The sequence below is a fragment of the Camellia sinensis genome, chromosome 4 (assembly GCF_055761805.1).
Source record: "Camellia sinensis isolate YWXY chromosome 4, ASM5576180v1, whole genome shotgun sequence".
NCBI classification, from domain to species: Eukaryota; Viridiplantae; Streptophyta; class Magnoliopsida; order Ericales; family Theaceae; genus Camellia; species Camellia sinensis.
The window spans coordinates 206,153,705-206,180,756 of NC_138964.1; the positions used below are offsets into that span (position 1 = coordinate 206,153,705).

The following is a 27,052-nucleotide window of genomic DNA, read 5'->3' on the forward strand; positions in this document are numbered from 1 at the left end:
AGCCGAAGAAGAAGAAAGAGAATTTAAAGTTTTTTTTTTAGAGCAAACATTGAGGTATTTGCTTGGACACCTTACGAAATGCCTGGCATTGACCCCAAGGTCACTTGCCACCAATTGAACGTCGACTGGTCGGCCAAACCTGTAAATCCAACGAGCAAAAGGACCGACGTTGATGCACGTCGAAGCAGTAGAGGAAGAAGTAGACAGACTTTTGGAGCTCAGGGCCATCCGAGAAGTCAATTACCCGACATGGCTATCAAATACAGTGGAAAAATGAATGATAATCAAGGAGCAAGGGATGTTAACATCGACCAACAACAGACATTTTTCAGAAGCAAAAAAGCATTAGCAATCAGCTGGAAGAGCTTCTCTACCATGATCTCGGCAACAATTTCAAGAAGGGACGTAAGACTATACAGAAAACAGAAACGAAAGCAAGAATCTGGAAATACAACAAGAAAAACAAGAAAAGAAAAAGCAGAGTCAAGAAAATGACAAAGTTCAAAGAATAAAGCCAAGTACACAGGCACTAAGCATTCAAACAATTCAAGACTTGAAGACAGACGAGAACAGAAGGCAATAGATGGCAAATAAACAGATTCAAAGTAAAACAGAAGAGTTATGAAAGATTGAGCTCAATAGCAAGTAAAGAGTTTTATGAACCTACAAAATGAAATGAACGCCGATATAAAGATCGCCGGAGTCAAATAGGTGACTGGAAATCTGGAAACTCACCAGAGAGTGTGAGTGGAGCAGTTGCAAAGCTCTTGGAGTTTACGAAGTAATGGAACAAGTACCTCGGCTAGGAGGTGTGATCTCGAGCAGCTTGGAAAGCATGAAGCTTGATACTTGACAAAAGTGGACAGTAAAGTCCGTAGAACTTTGAGGTCGGCGAGATTGATCTCGGACAGAGGGGCACAGATGAACGAACAGTGTAGGTTCCATCACCTCATAATGCCGAGGTAATAGAACCTAGGGGCAGTTGTGGAGATATATTTTCTGAGTACCAACACGTGGCAAGGTGACGCCGACATGTCAACCGAGGTACCACGTGTCCTGGTCGTGACGCCGAAGTGATCTCAGCAAGGCCGAGGTTATCTCTGAAGATATCAGAATCCGAGATAAGTGGATAAGGAACAAGAGTCCTAGAATGAAAAAGGAACTCAACCTGGATATGGACAAGAGTCCTAGATTGGGAGAAGACTTCAGTTTGGGTAAAGATGAGACTCGTAGAGAGTTTATCTTAAGCCCACTGGAAGTCCCAAATTAGCAGTAATCCTGAGTCCATAGAAGTTAGGCTTCTATTGAGACTATGTTTATGTTGGCTATAAAAGAGAGGCACCTCCATGGGTTTAAGGTATGCTTTTGATACTCAAGCTTGTGAGTTTAGTACTTGATTATCTTTGAGAGATATACGGACTTGATCGTCGGAGTGCCCCGGATGGTCGAAACCACCGCGGGATTCTTATATTTCTGTTGCAGGTCAGTCAGGTGCCATCTATTCTGCCAGTGCTCTCCAGCTAGTTACTAAGAGGGCAGTGTGATTGGAAAATCACCCACACACCTTTCATATTCATTTTTGTGAACTCTTAGAATAATTGTTCAATATTTGTAATCCTGACATCACATTCTCTATCGTCCAAAAACATGAATCTTCCTTTTTTGGCTTTTTTATTTTTTTTGTTCCCATATTTTGAAAAGCATATTTGGAAGAAATTTCAGTCTTCATAACTTGTCATGTTCCTCGCAAATGCACGCGCAAAGACCTCCCACGTCAAATGTGGTGCGGACACGGGTTGTCATGTCAAATGCGTCCCTATGTATAAATAGGATTAATTATCCTTTCTTCTTTTTATATTTAGTTGTTTTTATTTTTATTTTTTTTGAACCTTAAAATTTGTTTATTTATTTATTTTCACCTTTTTCATATTTTATTTTTTTTTTAATTTACTTCAAAAGTTAACTTACGTCCAAAATTTAACACGTTAACAGCCATCTGACATAAAATTTTAATATAAAAATATATTTTTTTATGTCGTGTGACAATTAATGTGACATTTTGAATAAAAGTTAACTTTAAGAGTAAATTAAAAAAAAAAATTAAACATAAATGGTCAAAGTAAAAAAAAATAAATTTTAAAGGTCAAAATAAAAAAAATGGCCAAATATAAAAGAGTAAAATATAATTTACCTGCATAAATATTAAATATAACAGTTATATTACATAACAATATCATCAATTTTTATTCAATAACTTCATATTTTAAGAGTCTATAATCCAGTCAAAAAGTTATTAGAAAAATAAAAAGGGCAAGAGTCATACAAAAAAGTTGAATTTTTTTTCTCATTTGATTTACTTTTTACACCTTTTTCTTTTATAAAAAGTTCAAAAATTACTTCCAAAAAATCAACTTATTTTACGTCATATTTTAGTAAAAAAATTATTAAAAAATAATTTCCCAAATCAATCATAGTGCATGAAAAATCATTAGGTATTTTGGAGCACTGCTCGATATTATTTATCAAACACTAAACAGGTGTTAGAACCTACTATTTATGCTAACAATTGTCAAAATGGAACAGCACGGCGTGTTTTGAGAAGATAGTTAAAAATTAATTTTTTAACTTTTTTTACTATTTTACGTGAGAGATGGTGTGATTCAAAATGGATTAAAAACTAATTTTTGACTTTTTTAGTGTGTTGCCAAAGCACCCGTTTGTTTCAAAAAGACTGAATACAGTATTCACCTAATTTTATTTACAATACTGTGTGATGTAGAAAATTTATTTTTAAAATGAAAAATTAATTTTAAGTCTTAATATTATGTGTAGGAAATTTTAATAATTAAAAGTCAAATATAAATAGATTTATTAATGGCTGATGAAAATTTTTGTCACTGTGTGTGATCCTATGTAAAATAGGCTTATAAAAATAATTTATTTCAAAGTTCAAAAAAAAAAAAAAAAAAAAGTGTATTCTCAACCTCAAATCAAATCCTCATTTGTGTTAATCAAATTTTGTAGCAAAACATTTTTTTTTCTAAAAAAAATTAAAAAAACAACAAAAACTTCTATTGTATACAAATTATGACTTAATTATAACTCATGGTGTATTATTTTGGTTATCAATTGAAAATATCTTTGCTAATTTCTTATATTGTTGGTTATGTCAAAAGTAGTACATCGGATCTTTAATTATACTTCAAGTGGTGTTTGGTTATGATCTATAATAATTTTTTTATATGACAATATTTAAATATTTTATTATATAAAAAAGTATTTAAGATGGGTTGATTTAAAGATATAATTTATATCAGTAGGATTGTAAGAGTTATTCACATTAATATATAAAAAATTGCAAATTTAAACCATAAACAGTGTCTTCAAAGGGAATCAGACACAAAATCTCTATAACTTTAATAATTTCAGTTTCAAAGAAGTTCTGATTAATTATGTGACATATCATAATAATTGCAAAATTTTTATTTCAACCAAATTATTTTTGCATATCTTTTCTGGTAGAGCATATGAAGGTGCATTATCAGTAATACTACAAATTCAAAGCTTTTATTTAAAAATTATTCAAGAAACATCAAGGTTTTTAAATATACACAACCATTTTCAATGAATAATTATTTTTTCCATCTTAAAAAAAATTCATTATTCTTAAAATAGTACTCTATACTCTATACCATTACACTAATAATAAATTAACACAAGAGATAATATATTAAAAATGATATAAAAAGATGATAAGTGTAATATTATTCTTAAAATTAAAAGCAAAATTTCGACGTTTTGTATATATATTATTAATATGTCTTGTTGTATTAAAAAGTAAAAATAAAATAAAATAAAATCATTATAAAAAACCAGACTCAATGTTTATTGTTTGCCGACCAAGCCATGACCCTTCGTGACTAAGTTTATAATATACTGCTACGCGCTACTTCTAATCATATTTTCTCTCTATATATGTACTTTGCACCCCCTCATAGTTTTGAGTCACTTCCAATACACACCACATACTCAAACATCCTAACTAGCCCCAAAAAACCACAAAATCAACAACATTAAAACCTTCACTTCAACCATGAAAGTATTAGAAGCAGCCACCTTTCTCCGCCCAACGCCACCCTTCGACAGGCTGTTTCCGGCCAAATCGCCCCGCCATCCCCAACGGAGATTTGTGCCCATTAGAGCGAAAAGAGGAGTCGACGGTGGAGACTTATACGGTGGAGATCGGCCGGTGGATGAGGGCATGATCGTCCTTCGGATGCGAATTCGGGAGTTGAAGTTGTCGGAGATGAGCCACGTGTTGCCTTCGGATTGGATGGAGTGGGAGAAGAAATATTATGAGAATTACAACGAGGATGTTTGTGAAGCAATGGGGTGGCTGCAATCGGTCTTGATGAATACAAGGCCGTCTTTGGCTATGGGAATGGTTGCACTTGTTGCTTTGAGTTTACCCTTTTCTAGTTTTGTTTTCATACTCCAAGCTATAGAGGTGGCTAAGGGGTTTGTATCTATGTTTCTCCCAACTATGTGAATTCGGAACCAAAAAAAACAACAAAAGAAAAAGAAAATAGGAGGAACACTAGGGTGATTTACATATTGTTTTAGTGATTAATGCAAGTTAGAAAGGTCTGCAATATTCTATATTTGAATTTCTATTAACTTAGATTGTGTTTGGATTAAGTACTTGTGAGGATTTATGGAAGAAAATGAAACGAAAGAATGCATTTTTTTTTGCTTCTACCTTTTTCGTGGATAAATCTCTTCTTGAATTCTTGATCCAAATACAGTTTCAGAAGAGATTTAGGTCATGTGAATTGAGGTGATCTTCTTTTTTTTATTATGCAAGAATTATTCCATGTACATCCTTCGATTAAATAAAGTTGGGCATATCCATATTATTAATTGTTTCAATGTGTTAAATTAATCAGTTCTATCATCATCTTCTTCTTATTTCAAGTGTCTCACAATTGAATTTATTAATTTTAATTTTAATTTTTTTTTTTCAATGTATGACTTTTTTTTGGCTAACAAACTAATCCTATTTATTAGTAGAAATGCGAAAGAAGTGTGTTTCCTCAGCATTTTTCGTAAAACAGACCATTTCATTCCTAATTTTATGGGAAGTTCTTTTTTTGAGTGCAATCAACTTTGAGTAAATACCATAAACATCCAATCATACAATTTTAATAATCACTATGATTGCAATGTTTAATCCCATTTTAAGTCAAGTAACCCACAAGTCATTGATGATTTTAGAGAAAGCAATCAAAGTCGCTTATATAAATTTATCACGCAGTTTTCAATTAGATTTTGTCTTCAAAATTTTTACCAGAGTACATAAAAAAAGAGAAAAATTTTGAGACTGAAATTCTGGTGTCTAGTGAAACATATCTAGGGTTTTCTTATAAATACAGGTTGACGGCTTTTGGCATTGATGGGGCCGGTCAAAAGTAGATTAAACTTTGGTAGTTTTTAAGATTTTTAGGTGAACAATACAAAGCTTCACATTTTGGTTTCTCCATTAAATTTGCCTCATGCATGTGACGAATTCAATATAAAATGATGTTGATTATTTCACCTTAATTCCAAAGTAACCATCCTTAGAAAACATTTAATCAATCAATCATGGCAGAGAAGGAAGGTGGGATTGTCAAGAAAGGCCATGAATTAGGGCTAATAATGGCAATTTCTCTTCTTGAAGAGCATGGACTTCCATTGGGACTCCTCCCTCTCGCCGATGTGGTCGAAGTTGGGTTTGTGAAGGACACTGGGTACATGTGGATTATACAAAAGAAGAAAGTTGAGCACAACTTCAAGATGATAAGCAAGCTTGTGAGTTATAATAGTGAAATAAGTGGTTATGTCGAGAAGAAGAGGATCGAGAAGCTAAAGGGTGTGAAAGCGAAGGAACTCATGCTATGGCCTCCGGTCAATGAGATCACCGTTGATGCCTCGCACACCGGAAAAATGCACTTCAAGAGGCATCACCAAAAGTTTTCCCGTGGAGGCGTTTGCTGCTGGGCAGTAATGGGTGTGCCCTAATTGGTTTTGAAAAGTTGCATATGGTTTTTAGTACTTTAATTTAGCATCTTTCTTTCTTTTCTTCCACATTTTTAAGTGTTGTTTATCCCATTTTAGTGTTTGTTTTGATGGGTTTCTCAAGAAGTTTGATGAAAATTAGCCAATATATATTGTCTGATGCATACTATACAGTTGATTTCTTACTTGAAGAGCAAATTAGAAGAGACTATTGCGTACCACTTCTGGAGTTTTTTCTTCTTTTTCAAAACAAAATTCTGAAAAGCCAAAGTAATTTTGAATTTATTTCCAAAGTCAAGTTATTGTAAATTTATTTTCAAAGCCCAACTTTAGTTAACATTATGGCCTCGTTTGAAAACAGACTTTTATAGTAACTTTTTTATTTTTTTGCTAAAATATAAAGTAAAAAAAATTAGTATGTTTGGAATGATTTTTTAATTTTTTACGAAAAAATATGCAAAAAATAGAGGAAAAAAAAGAGGAAATTTTGAATTTTTGGTATAGATTGTTAGCTTTTAATTTTTTTAAATAACTTTTTTGACTTTTAGGTTAAAACAGACAGTTTCCAAACGACACTTATGTATTTTTTAAAATCATTGATTGAAAACACGACTTAAAGTTTGAAATCGTATTTTTAAAATACAACTTCATAAAACAACTTAAATTTTTAAAAATAAATTCAAAGTAACTTGCATTTGAAAAACAAGTTTAATGTTATTTGCAATCATGTTTTTACCTTGAGTCATGCAAATTCTGCCAAATATGAATTTGGATAAGTTATGAAATGAAAACAAGATTTAAATTCGACGAATAAAATTGGTGGATAGATGGAAATTTATTTGATTGATGGAGAAAATAAATTGAAAATTTAAACACTTTGACAGCAGTGTGAAAGAAAAAGCGTTGAATATGTAATCTAAGCCAACCCACATTACTGACTAACATTGATTAATCATATTTCTTAGGGTTATTTGGTTTTTGGGTTTGGTTAAAAAAATCACGAAAGAATAAAAAAAAAAAAGTCAAAAAATCATAAAAAGTTAAAAATTACAAAAAGATAAAAAAAATTTATTATTCCAAAATTAAAATGTCAAAAAAGTCAATTAAAAATATCAAAAGAATAAAAAAATCTCAAATTAAAAAAGTTTAAAAAAATTAAAAAATTAACTAAAAAAAGTTATTAGCAAACGAAGGTTAGAGTTAGGTAAATAGACCTCCATGAAAATTGATTGGCTCTTTTTAAAAAGTATGCTACAAATTTAAAAATAAAATAATATAAAAAAGAGAGTGAAAAATACCTCCATGAAAATTGATTGGCTCTTTTTAAAAAGTATGCTACAAATTTAAAAATAAAATACTATAAAAAAGAGAGTGAAAAATACAGTGTAGCAGCAGTGCATTTGTTTTTAGTGGAGTGTGCAGCTTATTTAGAATAAATGTAATGATGTCAACACAATTGTAATGATGTCAACACAATATTTTGAACACTTTTCTAAATTTGTAATGTTTTCCATTTAAAAATGAGGTTTAGATGTTTTGCTAAATGGAAATACTTAGAACACCTTATTTTGGTTTATGTTGTATTTTAAAATGGAATTAATTTCAATTTCTTATGTAAACTGCATTTCAGAACGACAAACCAATCAGATTGTTTTAATTAACTTATCTTTTTGTTTTGAACATAAATCACTTTGCTTGGTTTAGGTTTTTTAAAAATACTTTTCAGAAAATTTTACTTTCTCATTTTTCATATTTTTTTTTTATTTTTACTAAATTTTTAAATATTTTAAGTAATTTTTTTAACTTTTAGACACAAGTAACATAAATATACTTAAAAATTATAATTTTTATAAAAAAATATTTTAAAAATTCACTAAATACCAAGAATACAAAAATATAAAAATTCAGTACATTTTTTATATTTTTGTATATTTATTAATTGTTTGAAATATTTTTTCACAAATATTTTACTTTTTAGATACATCTAAATAAGGTACATCTAAAAAAATAAAAAAAAATACTTAAAATTTTAAAAATATTTACTAAAAATAAAAAAATATGAAAAATAAAAAACTCAATTTTCAAAAAGTTGAATTCAAAAAATTGAAATTAAACCCACTGAATAATTTTGACACATGTTCTTTTTTCTAATGATTAGGTTAATTTTTAGGTCGAATATTTATATGGAGGGTAAAATTGGATTAAAACATAATATCTTTGAATAATTTATGAGCACTGCTATTAGCACTCCATCTATTATTTTGGACCTCTCATTTTTTACCTCTTTTTTATTATAATAATAACGGTGACAACCATTTAATTACTTATATTTTTTAAGTGGAAATTTTTTCACCAACCACAACTCCATAAGACAAGAGGTTTAGAACAATAAAAACTCAGAGGAGGTTTATAACTTGATGGTGTTCTTAGCTCAAAAGAGATTGGCCTTATAAAGGTAAGTTTCTTGAAAAAAAAATGACAACAATTATAAAAACTGTTCGTCATTTTTTAGGATTGAACTTTCGAACATATGGCTGAAATTCGGGAACACAAACCTGAACATTATTTATTTGTTCGGGAACCGATAACCGAACATTTATTTTCTCAGGTCATGAACAAGTATGTGGAGATGAAGTAATAATAACATTCGTGGGTTTTGTTAGGATTTTTGAGAGAGAAGCTTTTTGGAATATGTGAGTGTGGATTCAATTGAATTGGTAGAATGTTTTAACAATGATAATTTTGGTATTATTTAGAAGAAAAAAAAAATTTAAAATTTTAAAATTTATAAGTGAGGATTAAAAAAATAGAATGTTCAAAATAATTGATAAAGTTCTAATAATAGCACTCTAATTCATTTTTTTTCAAAATTTAATATAGATAAATTCTAGTGTTTTAGAGAGAAGAGTCAAATGGAAAATACAGATATGATGGATATGGATATGCTTTATTTCAACTCACAGGGGTTAAAAGAAAATGATATGATGAAGTGTTACGGATTGAAAGAAATTCGAAAATTGAGGACTCTCTATTGTTTTGTTTTGTTTTGTTTTGTTTTTTTTCTTTTGGCCGGATGTGGGTGTTATCTAACAACAAATATGTTAGATTATTTGTTTCTATTTTCATTTTTATAAGTGATCTATAAATATTAATAGCCAAGATAAATAATTTAAATTATTAGAAGGAGAGCAGTAATTGACAAACTAACATAATTAATACTTTTTAATTCGCTTAAATAAACTGTAGATAACTGTGAATATATTTTTGGAAAAATTGGTCTAAGGTCCCTACCCAACTTTTAGTATGAGAAGAGATCCATAATAATATTTTTTGGTGTCTAAGGTCCCTTAATGTTAGTTTAGTTTATAAAATACCTATTTTACCCTTTTGTATATTATTTGTGGTTTTCAATTTTGGAATCTGAAGATTACGTTACTATTTTTGTGGAAGATTACTTTGGGATGAACTTGGCGATCGATGGAGATTTCGATGATGCAGATTTCGTGGAAATTTTACAGGAATTTTGTAGTCGTATAGTAGTTGAGTTTCGTTGATCGTGTAGAAGTTGAAGTCGTGTTGAAGCTCGAATTTTCAGTAGAGTTGAATCAGGTAAGTTTAACAATCAGTTTAAGTTTTTTATTTTTCATTTGATTTGTATATATGGACTCCGATTTCAAATAAGTTTTTGTAGTTTATTTTGAATTAGGTTTTTATTTTCAATTTTGATCAATGTGATAGAAAAGCCAGCTTAGTGAATTATTTTTTGATTTTTGAAGTTGATTTTTCATTCTTTGCTTTTGACAATGGAGTTGATTTTTCATTCTGTGTTACATGTTTATCAATGATAAGTTTTGTTCTTCGTGTTTGGAGACCGGCTCTGTTTTTCTTCACTGTCTTAAGTTTTGTGCTCTGTTTTTTTCATTTATTCTGCACTTTTCATTTTCTACACTTTGCTTTGTATTCCAGAGAAAATTATATGTTCATATTCCAGGGAAAATTGTATGTTTATATTCCAGAGAAATTTCTCTGCATTCTGATTTGAGTCCAATAATGCACAATCAGACAGAGAAAATTATAAGCTTGTAGTCCAGTGAAAATCACAGAGACGCTTATAATTTGATAACTGATCTTCTGTGTGATTTTTGTCTATGATTGTGTTTAATAGTTAGCATTGAATATCTCTGTGATTTTCTCTAGATTCATTAATTCTTCTGTAATTTTGTTTTTGTTATCTTGAAGGTGAATTTAAGTTTGTAAATTTCTCTGGACTTTATTTGAGTCCAGAGAAAATTATAACGTAGGTATTATAATCCAGAGAAAATTATAATTATTAGAAATTTCTCTAAACTTTTATGTTATTCTTGTGAAGTATTTTTATATTGAACAAGTTATTTTTGGTATTTTTTGCAGTGTTGTTGCTGTGCAAATATGGAAATGATACTATTATCATTAATGTTTCATGTGAATTGAATTGATGATGCTATGTTTTTACTTGCATTGAGTAAGAGATCAGCTAGGAGGCCAAAGAAGAACAGAATTTCTTCTACTGAAGAGTTTAAAAGGGTGATGAAGTGTAGTCGATGTGATAGGATTGATCGCCATAATAAGAGGACATACAAGGAACCTTTGTTAAATAGATGAGGATATTACATTTATTGATTGAATAATACATTTGAGAATTACTTTGTGTATTTTGTTTTGTGAAATATACTTTTTGGATAGTGCATATATAATACCAATCAAATTCATCCAGAAATTTTTTTAATAGCAATGAAAATTACTTTTTGTGTTACGTTTTTAGAAACATACTTTGGGAGTGCCTTTATAATACCAGTCAAATTGATCTAGAGAAATTTTCCTATAGCAGAGAAATTTGCTATGTGCATTGTGTTTGTTGAAATGTGCATTGTGTTTTGTGAGGTCAAATTCATCCAGTGAAATTTGTCAATAGTAGAGAAATTTGTGAGGTCAAATTCATCCAAAGAAATTTACTATGTGCATTGTGGCAAATTTATCCAGAGAAATTTGCCAGTAGCATAGAAAATTACTTTGTGCACTATGTTTTGTAAGGTCAAATTTATCTAGAGAAATTTGTGAGGTGAAATTCATCCAGAGAAATTTACTATGTGCATTGTGGCAAATTCATCTAGAAAAATTTGCCACTAACAGAGAAAATTACTTTCTGCACACTACAAGAAATTGCACTTTTGGCGACTACTTTTGGCGACGACATCAGTTTTTCATAGGTAAAAGTATATTTTTGGCAACACACTGATGAATTTCGTTGGTAAAAGTAATCCTTTAGCGACGCAATTTACTATCGTTGCTAAAAAGCCATAACATTCACTAAGCGCCAAAATTATTGGTTGGCGCCAAAATTTCAAAAATTTTAGCTACGAGACTTATTTTTTAGCAACATAATGAGCGTTGCTATTAGTGTGATTACTTTTGGCGACGACAAGTTGGCGTGGGCAAAGAGTTAAATATTTAGCGACGATAACGTTATTCGTTGGTAAAAGTTTTGCTAGTAAGATGAAGTGATTTAGTGGTTTGTGTTTTTATTATAACTTTTGAAAGAGTTTTAAATATTCTAGTTAAAATTAAAGTGATCATTGAATTAGATTACAGAATGAACCCATCAAACCCAATCATATTCTTAAGTTGAGATGGTTAATTCGAGATAATTTAAATTTTTTCAAAGAATGTGGTTAGATTGTCAATTTCAATATATTTGGTTTTATTTTCAGAAACTAGTTTCAAATTTTCTTTTTCTAAAAAACTAAAAAAAAAATTGGGTGAAAAAATAAAAAATTACTTATTATAGTACTAGAAAAATTGGTATATGACATAGAACCTTTTGCGACAGCATAATTATTCGTCGCAAAAAGTAATTTTTTACAACGATTAATATCTTGTCGCCAATAGTCACTTTTTGTGACGACAATTACTGAATCAAAAAGAGAAAAAAAAAGATAGTTTTTTTTTTTTTTTTGGCCATAGCCTTTGTTGTGCGGTCGCTAATAGACAAAAAATAAAAATAAATAAATAAACCCTCCTTTTTGTCAAGCCCTTGGTGCCCAAAATCCCCAAATTTTATGATATCTTGGTGCCTCTGATTTTTCTTTTCATTTTCACGCTCAACTCTCTCTCCATCTGCATCTTCTATCTTTGTGCGACTCAGAATCACTCCCATCCCACCGGCAAGGGCTCAAATATGTAGAGCATCAATGTCGAAGCCACCGTTGCTCATCTTAATGTCGCACAGGACCACATAGTGTCCGTCAATCGTCCATCGTCGCACATCATCGCACATCATCGCATGGCCACCGCCGCTCACCATTGCCTCGATGACCACCACCGCCATTGATGCCACCATCGCAAACCAGCAACCATTCTCTTCTTATCTCACATTACGATCCACCATTGGAGCACTACCCCCAAGTATGTCCTTCATATTTCACTCTCTCTCTCTCTCTGTGTGTGTGTATCTTTGAATCTCTATCTCTATTCCCCCAATTTCGGCCTCTAGGGTTTTTTTCGCATACCTTCAAGCAAACCCACCCCCAAATCGAGCCACCCACTTTCACACCTTCTGCACTTTCTACTTCAGCAATCTGATTGTGGATGTCTCTTCTCTTCTCTTCTTACTAGTGATTATTAGTTGTCCATGGTGCAAATTCCAATCTCCGACCTCAATATTTTCTCGCCATTATATCTCTATTTTGAACAACACCTCATGATCTGGATTCCCTATTCGATTGCCTCCAATCATACATGATTTTCTCGAGCCTCGCATTCTCAATGTTAGGTAATTAAAGTAATGTTGTGCTTGATTTCATTTGTATTTTGCTGTTATAAATTCGATTCTAGTTAGCTTTTTTGTTTCATTCTTTGCTAATTAGAAGTGTTATGATCTAATTAGACAAAAGATAAAGTTCTATTCTAGTTAGCATTTTTTGTCTAATTCTTTGTTTGATAGTTAGATGAAGTCTTATGATCTAATTAGACAAATTGACGCGTTTTCGTTTCATGTTGATATATGCATCTTAGTTCAAACTATATAAATCTAAATACCCAGCTGATAAAGAGTACAAACTATATAAATTACATCTTGAATTAAAGAATTTCCATTACAATAGGGACAATTTGAAAGGGCATACTCAGTTACATAGGCTTAGTGCTTTTTTATTGCATTTATTGAACTGAACCGAACCAAAACTACTTTCTATGGTTTGGTTTTGGCCTGATTTCACAGGTTGACGGTTCGATTATAGTTCTAATTTTTTTGAAACTGTAAAAAATGGTTCAGCTTCTGGTTTACTTTAAAATGGACCAATTCGATCTGTGTACACCCCTATTGTTAACTATAAAAAAGTACATATGTTCAACCTTAGATTCCAAACCAAAAATGCTATGCATTATGAAAATTTATTCTTAATTTTATTTCAAAAGTGAGTATGTGGTATAAATTTGAAATTATTAAGATGTGAGCCTCACCTATGAAATATAGATTATTGATTATATTTTCTTGGTAATATTTTTTTGAATATCTAGTACTTTTGCATTATTAGCCGTCTCTTAAGTTTAAATTTGAATTTGAAGGCCAGTAAGACCTATCATAAGTCTTATTTTAACAATTTAAACCGTTCATTTTGTAGAGGGCATTTTATGTATAATCATAGTAAATTTCATTTTGTAATGTTCATCTTTAAAAAATTAATGGTCTATCTTAAATAATTTATTCATCGTTCATTTTTTTCAAAGATAAGTATGACAAAAAAAAAAAGAAAAAAGTTACAGTTATCAAATTAATTTTTTTTTCTATAAATGATATAGATAGAGAGATTTACAAAATAAAAATTTGAATTATCAAAACGAGACTGATAATGACATCTTTAAATGAGAAGTTATTGGTTGGTCTAGAGGCAGCGCCACGTGGAGGTTTACATAATTGTAATTGATAAAAGAGATGAAGTCTATGATTTTATATTAAGTGATTGAGAAATATAAAGAGATATAAAAATTTATGATTAGCCTAGGACATAGTCACGTCACGCCCCAGAATCAACAAATAATTTTTCCCTTTAAATTATTTCAAGTTTAAGTTTGAAATTAAAAGAAACCTAATCAATTGCTACATTCGAGTTCGACAACGAGCAAACCAACGCCCAAGCGTACCAAATTAATGCTCCCCCCACCTTAGAAGAACGCTTGACCTAGAAGGGCCTCTCTCCCACTCCCCTATTCAGCAAACCCTCTTGCCATTAGGGCTCTTAGTCTCCCGAATATGGTAAGCTCTTGATCTCTCAGCAAACCCTCTTGATTTCTCTGTTATTTGTTTATTAAAGTTTGATTGCTTTTTAGAAGCATTGTTTTCTCATGAATTTTCTTTCTTCGCAGGCTGATTCTCCTCGAAAACGGTAATACACTCGTACTCTTACCCATGTATATGAATTTTTCGTATATGATTTGTTGGGACTTTTGATTCATGGACATGATCTTGCCTCTCTTTAATTGAAGATTGAATTTTTTTAATATATTTATATATATTTCTCTTCATTTCTCATACAGAGAACAACGGTTTAAGACTGGCGATATGACATTCACGACATTTGAAGGACTTCTAGGTTCTGCTAACTATATTTTAAGAGGAATGCAATGAAAATGATCTATTTTGGGTATATTTGGGTTGTTTTGTTTTTTCTAATAAACAATTTAGAATTGAGAAAAAGCTTGAAATCCCTAAAATCTCAACCTTAAATTTACCACAATGATGTGGATTGCTACATGGATTCTGTTTATTCCTGTAAAATTAAATACCTTTGTCAGAATGCGTGCCACGTAATTGTGGGTGACTTTATAGGTCTCAAGTAAGACTCTTGATTTATATATGTTTTGGGTGATGGGACATTTGAACATTTCTCTAATATGTGCTTGCGGACTATTAGATATAGGGGACTCCCCTAAAAAAAGGGCCCCTATTCTAAGAGAAGTAGCGTAAGTGTTTTTTTTTTTTTTGAACGTTGTTGATCCCTGTGTTGGATTACAACTTAGAGATCAGATGTTTAAATTTGTTGCTTCTTATTTATTGTAGCATAGGAATAGGAAAAAAAAAAAGTTTTGGTTTCTACTTGGCATGCTTGAAGCCTTAATTTTGTTGCTATTCTCTTTGAAGAGAGTTTATGTGTTTGTTTGCTTGTGTGGGGTTTCGAGATTTGTCCTTCCATTTGAAGAAAGATTGATAGGTTGTGTAGACATATGCTGGGAACTCATTTTTTGGAACTCGGTTATTTGAGGGATCAAAAACTTAGGATAGTGACAGGCTTTTTTTTACTATTTTGTCATCCTTGCTTGGAAAAAATAGATAAATAATATGGAACCATCAAATGCTGCACGACTGCATGTGTCATTTAGTGAACAACTATATTGTTTGGGTCTAGAGATATATGAAGCAAAGGAAACCTTGGTTCCTGATGATTAGTTGGTGTTAAGACACGAAGGTCGCAGTTAAAAGTGCAAGTGTTTCGGCTTTGTAAATGCAAGGTTTTTTTTTTTTTCTTTTAAAAAGTTAGCCACCTCTCTAGGTGCAGTCCAATTTCTTTGTCAAAACAGTAAAAATGTTAGTTATGGCATATGCTTTGGTGAGTGAATTAGCATAGGATTTGATGAACCTGACAAATAATAAATAAATGCATCAGTTCAAAAGCATGAATGCAAGATGATTTGGTTGAAACTTAAGAGGGTTCATGGGTTATTCGATATGATAAGTGATCTCAGCAAGTATGCAAGTTATTGAATTATTCAAAATAGAAGTGGGTCCCTCATGTTTGACAATTTGAGGAACCAGATAGCTATGTTTTCACTTTTTTGTGTTCATGTCAGATCTTTGCCCCTGCTCCTTCCAGCTGTAGAGGATGGTATTTTCAGTGATAGCTGGCGTATCCGACAAAGTTCTGTAGAATTGTTGGGTGATCTCTTGTTCAAGGTATATGCTGCTCGTCCTTTTCAAAGTTAGCTTTGTGGAATTTCTTCTTGTTTTTTCCTCGACATGGTCTGTTTCTTCTAGGTTGCTGGAACCTCTGGAAAAGCACTTCTTGAGGGTGGTAGTGATGATGAAGGAGCAAGTACTGAGGCACAAGGGCGTGCTATTATTGAGGTTCTCGGAAGAGAAAAGCGTAATGAAGTTCTTGCTGCATTATACATGGTTCGAACTGATGTGAGCTTAATAGTGTGCCAGGTAATGCTGCTGTCAATATAATGGATTGCTTTGTTTGTTAATATTTTGCTGCCTTTTGGTTTTTGGACATGTAGACTGTAAGTGTGTTCCTCTCTCTCTCTCTCTCTCTCTCTCTCTCTCTCGTGCAGGCTGCATTACATGTGTGGAAGACTATAGTTGCAAATACTCCCAAGACTCTGAAGGAAATAATGCCAGTTTTGATGAATACTTTAATTACTTCTCTTGCATCATCATCCCCTGAAAGGAGACAGGTCCGCTATTCTTCTTGTAGTGTTTTCTAAGCTATGATAGGGTTTTGTACAGTCCCAAATAATAAATTCAGTTGCTCTTGTATTTTCAGGTTGCTGGATGATCACTTGGTGAGCTTGTTAGAAAGCTTGGGGAAAGAGTTCTACCTTTAATCATTCCAATTTTATCACGAGGGCTAAAAGACCCTAATGCTAGCAGAAGACAAGTGAGGCTTTTGACCTTTAAATTCTACTTTGTGGATCTTATTTTCTTGTTTGCACTGGGCTTGATGAGTATCTCTGAAGACATGGCTGACAAATAGGTTTCTCTTGTTTTGGCAACATTTGGTTGACTTATTGCAGAAAAAATATATGTTGGCAACATTTTCCTTTTTTCTTTTTTCACTTGTTATTGTTTACATTCTTGGTGTTGTTTTAAATTAGTATGGATATCATGACTGTTTATCTTAATTAATAGCGTAGCATAGGCAATGTAAATTGTAGTAGTGATCTAAGAAGCACATACACACTTCTAAGAGGGTGGCATGTCCTTGTTGACACTGACATGTCAGATCTTTCTAGACCCGGAAATGCTTCGGACAATTGGTATACACAAGTGTCCATCACTTAGGCACATATAAAAGACATTATAAGTGTGAACAAAATAACATAGGATACAATGATAAAGAAAACAATTTAGATTTATATCTATTAATCTCTCCTTTTTTAATTTTTGTTTTAGTTCACAAATCCAATTTTCTCTCCACCAACAGGGAGTATGTATTGGTCTGAGTGAAGTGATGGCCAGTGCTGGTAAGAGTCAGTTGTTGAGTTTCATGGATGAGCTCATTCCTACCATCCGTACAGCCCTTTGTGATAGGTTTGTTGATAAATTGCTCTGATTTGCTGGTTCACCTAATCTATTCCACTTCTCTCTAATCTTTGGTGTATGCTATATTATGTTTCTTGTATTTCTTTAATAGCATGCCCGAGGTTCGTGAGCCGGCAGGCTTAGCATTCAGCACACTTTTCAAGGTGCTCTTTCCTAATGTTTTTTAGTCATTTTGATTTTATTTTTAACATGGTACTCTGGAGCAGAAAAATGTATAATAAATTGCCATAATGTAGAGTGCCGGATTGCAAGCAATTGATGAGATTGTCCCAACACTTTTGCATGCTTTGGAGGATGATGAAACCTCTGATACTGCCCTTGATGGCCTCAAACAAATCTTAAAGTAAGATATTCCACTTCTTAGATTAAATGTTGGACTTCTTGTTGTTTTTCAGCTGTTTTGTGGTCCTTAAATTTCTTTGCATGTTAACTTCAGTGTCAGGACTGCTGCTGTTTTGCCTCATATCTTGCCCAAGTTGGTCCATCCTCCTCTTTGGTATGCATATAGACCTCCATTTTTGGTAAACTGATACAGTTTTTAATCCTATTTTTTTTGCTAACACCTTTGGATATGTATCCAGGGCCTTCAATGCACATGCTTTGGGAGCTCTAGCTGAGGTTGCAGGTCCTGGTTTGGACTTCCACCTCAGTATTGTCGTTTCAGCTTTACTCACTGCAATGGATGATGATAACATGGTATGAAACTCTATAATTATAACTTGTTTTGTTAGTACTTGTTTTTTATATCATTTTATATTTCTTGCTTTATTTTAATCCTTTTACTATGGTAATCAATAATTCTCTGATGCTCTTTGAAAATTTAGGAAGTCCAAAATTTGGCAAAGAAGGCTGCAGAGACTGTTGTCTTAGTCATTGATGAGGAAGGCATAGAACCATTGATATCAGAACTTCTTAAAGGGGTTGGTGATCATCAGGTATGTTTTTGCTGAATTTTTTGGTTAATATTGTTTTCATCCTCTCTGTCCATCTCTCTTTTGTGACTGTTTTTTGGTTGCAGGCTTCAATTAGACGAAGTTCTTCATATCTGCTTGGATACTTCTTCAAAAACAGCAAGTTATATTTGGTTGATGAATCTCCGAATGTGATAACCACCCTGATTGTTTTGCTCAGTGATTCAGATTCAGCTACAGTTGCGGTAATTCCATATAAATAATATGTGGTTTTCTTTTGCTCCTCTGTGGTGCATGTTGTTTCTTACCATTTGTTCAACAGGTTACTTGGGAAGCTTTGTCTAGAGTTGTTGGCTCAGTTCCTAAGGAGGTCCTTCCTTCATATATAAAGTTAGTTCGTGATGCAGTTTCTACATCCAGAGATAAAGAGCGTAGGAAAAGGAAGGTTAGTATGGTTTTATTGCAGTATAAATAATCACTCGTAGATGACACTGTGAACCATAATCACTATAATTTCCTTGGGCCTAATTTCTTTTGGGGCATCCTCAAATTAATCTTTTTCTTGCATGCAGGGAGGGCCAGTTCTTATACCTGGATTATGTCTCCCTAAAGCTCTTCAACCATTGCTTCCTATCTTTCTCCAGGTATGCCTGTTCATCTAATTCGTCTGAGCTCTTATATAATATTCTTGTAGTGGTTGTGGCTTTATTTTCCAATCATAATAAGATGCTTTTGGATAATATATATTTTTTTCACTTTAATGGAGACCACACCAGTGTCATGCATATTTTGGGTAATAGCCTAGTTTTGGGATGGTAGATGAGATATGGGATTATCAGCTGGGTTATACTTGCTCTTATTTTAAATTATAATCTGTGGCTATTTGGTGAAATTGAAAATTTGCCATTGATATGGTGTGTTTGCTTGCACACTGCACATTGTTGATTTTTTTGATTCTTGAATGGTGACAAATTGGCCTTGCTTTTGCTGTGCGGTTCTTCTGCTTATACTAGAGCTTGTTATTGCTGATCTGTACTACAGCCTGTGCTGATCTGTTTTGTGCATCATTGCTGATCTGTTTGTTATGCTCTTGGATTACAAAATGGAGTGAGGCAGTGCTGAGAGAGCCTAGTTTTGATGTTCTGCTGCACTACTGGTCCGGTATAGTATTAGGATTGGGAGTTCATTTTACAGCAGTTTTCTGTGCAGAGTTGGATAAAGATACACTTCTTAATCATATATTTTTTTCCTTGGTTCATGAAAAGAAGAAAAAGATAGTGTCCTGTCTACTTATTTGTTCCATTACATGCTTCAAGTTTGCTAATTCTCTAGTTGCACTGACAGTTAGCTTGTTATGGATGAAAAGGTGAAGAGGTCAAAGGGGTATGCTTTTATTCAGTACACTAGTCAAGATGATGCCCTGCTAGCTCTAGAAAGCATGGATCATAAGGTAATAGGCGTATATTTGGTTGACATATTTCCACAAGAATACTTACTTTATCATCATATAATAAAATACTAATTTATGGTCTTGCTTCTGTAGACTAACACCTTGTTTTCAAATAAAATTTGCTTATTGATGGTTAAGGACGGCTTAAAATGGGAATATTGCTGCTATAAAGGTTCTTTCACCTGAATCAAGTCAAGGAGTAAAGGAGTTCTTGACAGAGATTAGAGTGATTTCAGATATAGAGCACCAAAATTTAGTCAAGCTCTATGGCTGTTGTGTGGATGAAGATCATAGAATTCTGGTCTACAACTACCTTGAGAATAACAGCCTTGCACAAACGCTTGTTGGTAATTCCATCTATCCGTTCTTAGTTTGGTAGTCTTTACACTTATTGGATTGGTAATTTAGTCCCCTGTTACAAGCCTTTTTTTTCTTTATCAGCAAAAATAGTTTATTGATGTAAATTAATTGAGTACTACTTAGTATGTCAAACATACATCAATAAAAATAAAAAATAAAGAAGGCGTAGGAGAAATGCATGAATGTTTAAGAACATGTGTCAAGTAGGTTAGCACATGATCTCAACCAATCAAATGTAAGACCTAGGCTCAAAAAAAAAAAAAAAAATAGTAATTGGCAAGGCACTAACTACCAGAACTAGTAGGTTCCCTGTGGGGGTTGTCAAACACATACAATAAATTGTTGTGTGCAATATTTTTTCAGAAGAAAAAAAAAAGTGTGCAAGCCAGGATTCGATATTAGGGGTTTATAGTGTGAAATAGTTCAGATGACTGCAATAGTAGTGGAAACGAGATTTTGAACTCTGGGTAGCAACTGGGAAATAATATTAAAAAAAACATTAGGTACCACATGAGTGCTGCTAGGCTCGGAGTGGTTGTCCTTGTGAAATCTTAAAATCATGGCTGGAGGCATGTCCTTGAATTGTAAAGGATTTTAATCAAATCCCTGTTGAGTTACTTTAACTTCAGCCCTAGAGTTTTTCAGTTACTTTGTAAATGTGATATATCTTAGTACATATCGATGCAGTGGGTTGCTATCGGTTGCCAATTCATAATGCATTTGTGATATAGGTTAGGGATGTGCACTTTTTGAAATTGAGAAATTATGTTTACATGAACAATCAACTAATTTTATTGTCTACTTTCTGGGAATAGTTTAATATAGACAAATATATGAGTTTGTTTGTTTAAAGATTTAGATTTTTTGGGATATCTTTTTTTTGTTTTCCTTTGCTAAGTGCTTCAGAGGGTGTTGTACAGGTTGTTTGCAGGTTTGGGATCAAACAACACAGGAATATGAGAGGGCAAAAAAGCTAATTGGGCTTTGTTTCAAAGTTGTCATTGATCAATAGAGGCTGCTACCAGATCCTCTTTTTTGCTGGTGGCTGATGCTGCTGCTTGCTGGTCTGCTACTGCCGCTGCCCTGGTGGCTGATGCTTGTTGGGCCGCTGCTGCTGCAATGTTGTTGTGACGCGGCTGCTACTGGATGCTGGTCTGCTACATAAGTTTGTGGGTGATTTGTCGTGCCGTTTTGCCTTTCTTTGTTAGTTTCATGTTTTCATTTTGTTATCTGATGTTTCTACTGTGGGTTCACAATTTGGATGTATTTGGGTATTTTAGTGAGTTTACCCTTTTAGGTTTTATACACTACTTCTAAAAGCAGTATCAGCAGTGTTTTTTTTGCTTGCACATCAACTTTAGGTGATTTCCTATCAATGTTATTAGTTTATAATAGTGGTGCCTGAGGGATGCCTCTTGTAAATCTGTAAATCTTATAAAAATATATAAATTATTTTCAATTATTTTTGTTGGTAAATGTGTCACCAAAAGTTTATTTTTGCCCACTCATATTGTGTTGCTAGAAGTGTATTTTTAGCCAATGCCAATTTGTCATTGCCAAAAGTAAACCTTTATCGACAAACAAATCGTCGGCAAATGGCAATATTTACCGACGTAAATGTGTTGCCAAAAGTTTACTTTTGTCCACTCATATTGTGTTGTTAAAAGTGTATTTTTTGCCAACGCTAGTTTGTCGTTGCCAAAAGTGAAGCTTTATCGACAAACACATCGTAGGCAAATGGCAACATTTACCGATGTAAATGTGTCGCCAAAAGTTTACTTTTGCCGACGCATATTTTGTTGCTAAAAGTATATTTTTTGCCCATGCAAATTTGTGTCGTGAAAAGTGCCACACAATTATCATATTTGAATGACTTTTACCGACGTAAGGTAAATTGCCAATGATGGATGAAGGCTTTTAACGGCGACTATGTTCGTCGCTAAAGGTATTACTTTTACCAACGCAATGATAATTTCATCGGCAAAAACTTTTGCCAACTCACTTTTGCCTACGGGTTGCCAACGTAGCTTTGTGTGTTGGCAAAACTCTTTGCCAACGAATTTTCCTTTTTAGCAACATATTTTGTTGCGTTGCAAAAAATGTAATTTCTTGTAGTGGCACTATGTTTTGTGAGGTCAAATTCATCTAGAGAAATTTGTCAATAGTGCACTGTGTTTTGTGTGCTCAAATTCATCTAGAGAAATTTGCCAATAGTAGAGAAAACTATAATGTGTATTGTGTTTTTTGAATTTGATGATTGTTTCGTACCAACACTGTGCATTACAAATTACATGATCATATAGGCACCCTTTTGGCACGATACGAGTTAAATTTTTCTGTGAAATTCTGGTAACTTCATACAAGAAAAATTTCTTTAGACAATTTTCTCTATGTGGATTGTGTTGATAATCACCACTAAATATGCATTATAAAAAAAATATTTAACCATTGATAGTTATAAAATTTACATTAGTTAAAAAAATATATATACATATATGTCAAACAACATCATTTCTTCAATGTACGAAAAAAAAAATTGAAGGGTCATTCCTAATTACATTGTGTACATTGTCTTCATTTCACTAGTATGCTTTCACTATTATACTTTCAGTTCTTCTTTTGGTGGTATTTCAATTGGTTCTGTCCATAACCGGCCAATTTCGGTCGCAAATCTCTCTATGATTTTCTGTCCTCGTGAACCTTACGTCTTATTTTGACAATGTTGAGCTGATAGGTTCATGGTTGCTATATTGTCTCATTATGTAGCAAACGAAGAGGCCACAATCCACACTGCATACAAATTATATGTATAGTTAGTTTTAAGAAATATTCAAATTAGATTATCTTATTTATAGAGTTTCTGTTTCTTACTTGGTGTTTATGGTGTTTTGCTGCTTTTACGTTTCGTCATTTTTAGACAATGAAAACATAAAGATGCCAACATTAAATCCCAGAGAAATTTACAGACAACAAAAGAAAATGGAACATGACAAACACACACAAAGGAGAAAAGTGATGTTGCCGGAGAAAATTCAAGAATGGAACAAACTAAACATATACCAGAGAAAATTACACATGGCAAACTAGGAGAAATTACATATATGCTAGAGAAAATTAACAAGGCAAGCTAGAGAAAATATGCATTCCATAATATAAAAATCCCAGAGAAATTTACAGACAACCAAAGAAAATAGAACATGACAGACACACACAAAGGAGAAAAATGATGTGGCCATAGAAAATTCAAGAATGGAACAAAATAAACATATCAGAGAAAATTACACATGGTAAGCCAGAAAATATTACATATATGCCAAAGAAAATTAAACAAGGCAAACTAGAGAAAATGTTCATTCCATAATATGAAAATGCCAGAGAAATTTATAGACAACCAGAGAAAATTGAACATAACAGACACACACAAATGAGAAAAGTGATGTGGCTAGAGAAAATTCAAGAATGGAACAAAATAAACATACCAGAGAAAATTACACATGGTAAGCTAGAGAAAATTAAACACATGTGTATTCCATAATATGAAAATGCCAGAGAAATTTACAAACAACTAGAGAAAATGGAACATGACAGAACCACACAAAAGAGAAAAGTGATGTGGCCATAGAAAATTTAAGAATGGAACAAAATAAACATACCAGAGAAAATTACATATATGACAGAGAAAATTAAACAAGGCAAGTCAGAAAAAATATGAATTCCATAATATGAAAATGCCAGAGAAATTTACAGAAAACCAGAGAAAAATAGGGAATAACCAGAAACAAATGGGGGAATAAACATGCCAGAGAAAATTCAAAGAAAACACATAGATCAAGCAAATACCAGAGAAATTCAAATGACAGAGAAATTTACAGACAAAATCACACAAACATCTTCAAGAATAAGTTCGAAACTTAGAGAAATAACATTTTTCAAATTCATGTAGGTTTTTATTATGAAATTGAAATCCTAATTAATTGAAAGCTAGTCAACTGTGTTTCAGAGAAAAACTAGTTGGATTGGGGAAAACTTACCAGAGTGATGATGAAAACCCTAATTTCGAACTGAAATGGCCTGAGATGAAGATGCAATGAGATGAAGATGAACTGAGATGACGATGAACAATGAAAACGGGTCAGAGAAATTTGTGAGGAACGAATTGAAAAGAGTTTGGCAGAAGATTATGAAACCGTAATGGCGACAGTGATGATGATAGTGAAACCCTAATTCTCATGTTCTCTTGCTCATGAAAATGGTTGGATGTTTGGAATGAATTGAGTCGTCGGAATGCAATCGAGTTGAGCGTTCTATGTTGATCTGTGAATGGTATTTTGGTCCAAAAAAAAAAATAAAAACGCGCCTGTCGTTAGTGAGGGACCTGAGACATCATTCATATTTTTGGTGTCCTTTATGCTGTAAATTACTCTTATTAGGGATCTTAAAAAAAATTGCCCTATATTTTTTAGTATTGTTTTGTTTCGTTGGGAGGTGTAAAAGTTGAATTTTTTCTTAGTTCATGAATCATGAGAACTGATTCATTCAGCATAATAACAAACAATCTATAGTACATGTTGGTTAAATGAATATGGTTAAAAGCATTCACATCATCATTCAAGGGTGAATTTAAAACTTTCTTAACCTTTTGATGTGATACAAAATTTTATAGTAAGTAAAGCAACACTAAAGAGAATATGAATTTGATATTTCATTATTCAACATATCTTCAGCACAGGTATATTTATACAACAAACTAATTGTAACTCTAGTTACCAGTTAACTAAGGTACAATTAACATAACAACTTCCTAACTAACACATCACTATATGTAACATGTGCATTAATAGCTCTAACTAATTACTCTAACTGATTCGTAACAAATGTATAACTCTGCTGCAGCAATGAGCTCAACTCTGTGGCTTTAACTGCAGCTCAACTGCAACTCTCTACTGCAACTCTCTTGGCTTCAACTGCAGCTCTTCTTCTGTAGATATAGGCTGAGCAACTGCTGTAGCTGTAGCTGGTGCATACATTATCATGCCCCCTCAAGCGGATGGGAGAGGGAAGAACCATAAGCTTGGACTGAAGATAAGTAAAGCGAGAAATAGACAGAGGTTTTGTAAAAATATCTGCCACCTGATCAGAAGTTGGAATATGACAAATGGAGAGTTGTTTTGCAGCTACCCTTTCTCTGACATAGTGATAATCCACCTCTATATGTTTAGTTCGGGCATGAAAAACAGGATTGGAAGACAGAGAAATGGCAGCTATATTATCACACCATAAAGTAGGAGAAGGAGAAAGAGCATGCAAATCAGAGAGAAGCATGCCAAGCCAGCTTAACTCAGCAGCAGTGTGAGCCAATGCTCTGTATTCAGCTTCAGTAGATGATCTAGCCACAGTAGGCTGCTTTTTAGCAGACCAGGACACTAAATTTGGACCAAGAAAAACACAGAAGCCAGTAGTGGAACGTCTATCCAGTGAATTTCCAGCCCAATCCGAATCTGAAAAGGCATGGAGGGTAAGAGGTCCAGGACTAAACTGAAGACCATAGCCAAGAGTGCCTTTGAGATAGCGGAGAAGCCGTTTAACCATAACAAAGTGTTGAACAAGAGGTTGGTGCATAAATTGACAAGCAAAATTGACTGCAAAAGAAATATCTGGTCTGGTGATGGTGAGATATTGAAGGCCTCCAACAATACTTCTATAGAGAGAGGGGTTGGAACAGGGTAAATGATCATGAGGAGAAGAAGAAGGTTTAAGAGCCATGGGAGAAGAGTATGGCTTGCAGTCAGCCATACCAGCTTTCACAAGCAACTCAGAAGCATACTTATGCTGAGATAAGAAATAGCCCATAGAAGATGAGGACACAGAGATACCAAGAAAGTAATTAAGCAACCCAAGCTCCTTCATAGCAAAAGCACCATGCATTTGATTAACCAAAGCAGTTATATAAGAAGAATCACTGCCAGTTAACAAGATATCATCAACATAAATGAGTAGAATTGTAATGGAATCTGCTGTTTTCTTGACAAACAAAGATGAATCACAATGACTAGAGATAAAACCACAGGACAGTAAAAAGGAAGAAAAGGTAGAAAACCATGCCCGGGGAGCCTGTTTAAGACCATAAAGAGCCTTATGCAATTTGCAAACCAAATGAGGATGAGAAGCATCAATGAATCCTTGAGGTTGTTGCATATAGACTTCCTCCTCTAACACACCATGCAAAAATGCATTGGATATATCAAGCTGCCTAATAGACCATTGAAAATGCAGAGCTAAGGACAGAAGAACTCTGACTGTAGGTTGCTTTGCAACAGGACTAAAAGTCTCATGATAATCAATGCCCTCAGTTTGAAGAAACCCTTTGGCAACAAGCATAGCCTTATACCTAGCAATGGATCCATCTGAATTTCTTTTGAGTCTATAAACCCATTTGCAGCCAATAGCAAGTTTGTCTGAAGGTAAAGGCACAAGAGACCAAGTGCCTTGTCTTTGCAAAGCTTGAAACTCATCTAACATAGCTGCCTGCCATTCAGGAGATGCAACAGCAGCTTGAAAAGTATCAGGTTCAGTAAGGGAATAAGAAGTAGTGAGAAGGCAGCCAGCAGGGAGAGTGTAAGACTTAGACCTGGTGAGCATGGGATGAGTATTTGAAGTAGAAGAGGAAAAAGGTAAATCAATGGAGATTGAAGAAATGGGAATTGGTGGAACACAACCAGAAACTGCAACTGGTGCTGGTGCAGGAACAGAGCCAGCAACTTCAACATGTTCAGAACTAGAAGGGGGAGACACATGAGAAACAGACAGAACTGGAGCAGAGTGAGTAGGACTTACAACAGGGAGAGAAGAACCTGTAGGTGGAGAAATAGAACAAGAATGGACTGAGCCAGTGGCAGGCCAAAAGAAAGTTTGCAGCTG

At 33.3% G+C, this 27,052-nt stretch overlaps 1 protein-coding gene, 2 long non-coding RNA genes and 1 pseudogene across 4 annotated transcripts; all 4 read left to right on the plus strand.

Annotated features, from left to right (window-relative positions):
* The first annotated feature begins 4,093 nt into the window (after window positions 1-4,093).
* LOC114267452 (uncharacterized) lies at window positions 4,094-4,549 on the plus strand. Its single transcript, XM_028208492.2, has one exon. The coding sequence runs from the start codon at window positions 4,094-4,096 to the stop codon at window positions 4,547-4,549; it is 456 nt and encodes a 151-aa protein (XP_028064293.2).
* Window positions 4,550-15,907: 11,358 nt separating this feature from the next.
* On the plus strand, window positions 15,908-16,255 carry LOC114278280 (uncharacterized). The gene is made up of 2 exons (XR_014365826.1): window positions 15,908-16,042; window positions 16,124-16,255. It is a non-coding gene; the product is annotated as an uncharacterized LOC114278280 (long non-coding RNA).
* A 381-nt stretch (window positions 16,256-16,636) lies between these two features.
* Window positions 16,637-17,908, plus strand: LOC145823541 (uncharacterized). The gene is made up of 4 exons (XR_014365827.1): window positions 16,637-16,748; window positions 17,295-17,401; window positions 17,620-17,756; window positions 17,850-17,908. It is a non-coding gene; the product is annotated as an uncharacterized LOC145823541 (long non-coding RNA).
* Window positions 17,909-18,000: 92 nt separating this feature from the next.
* On the plus strand, window positions 18,001-18,587 carry LOC145824399 (protein ILITYHIA pseudogene; annotated as a pseudogene). The gene is made up of 3 exons (XR_014365963.1): window positions 18,001-18,109; window positions 18,238-18,348; window positions 18,432-18,587. The product of XR_014365963.1 is annotated as a protein ILITYHIA pseudogene (transcript).
* Window positions 18,588-27,052: the final 8,465 nt, after the last annotated feature.

Bases quoted from the DNA above. Each gene is read 5' to 3' on its own strand.
- LOC114267452 (XM_028208492.2), top strand. From the start codon at position 4,094: ATGAAAGTATTAGAAGCAGCCACCTTTCTCCGCCCAACGCCACCCTTC.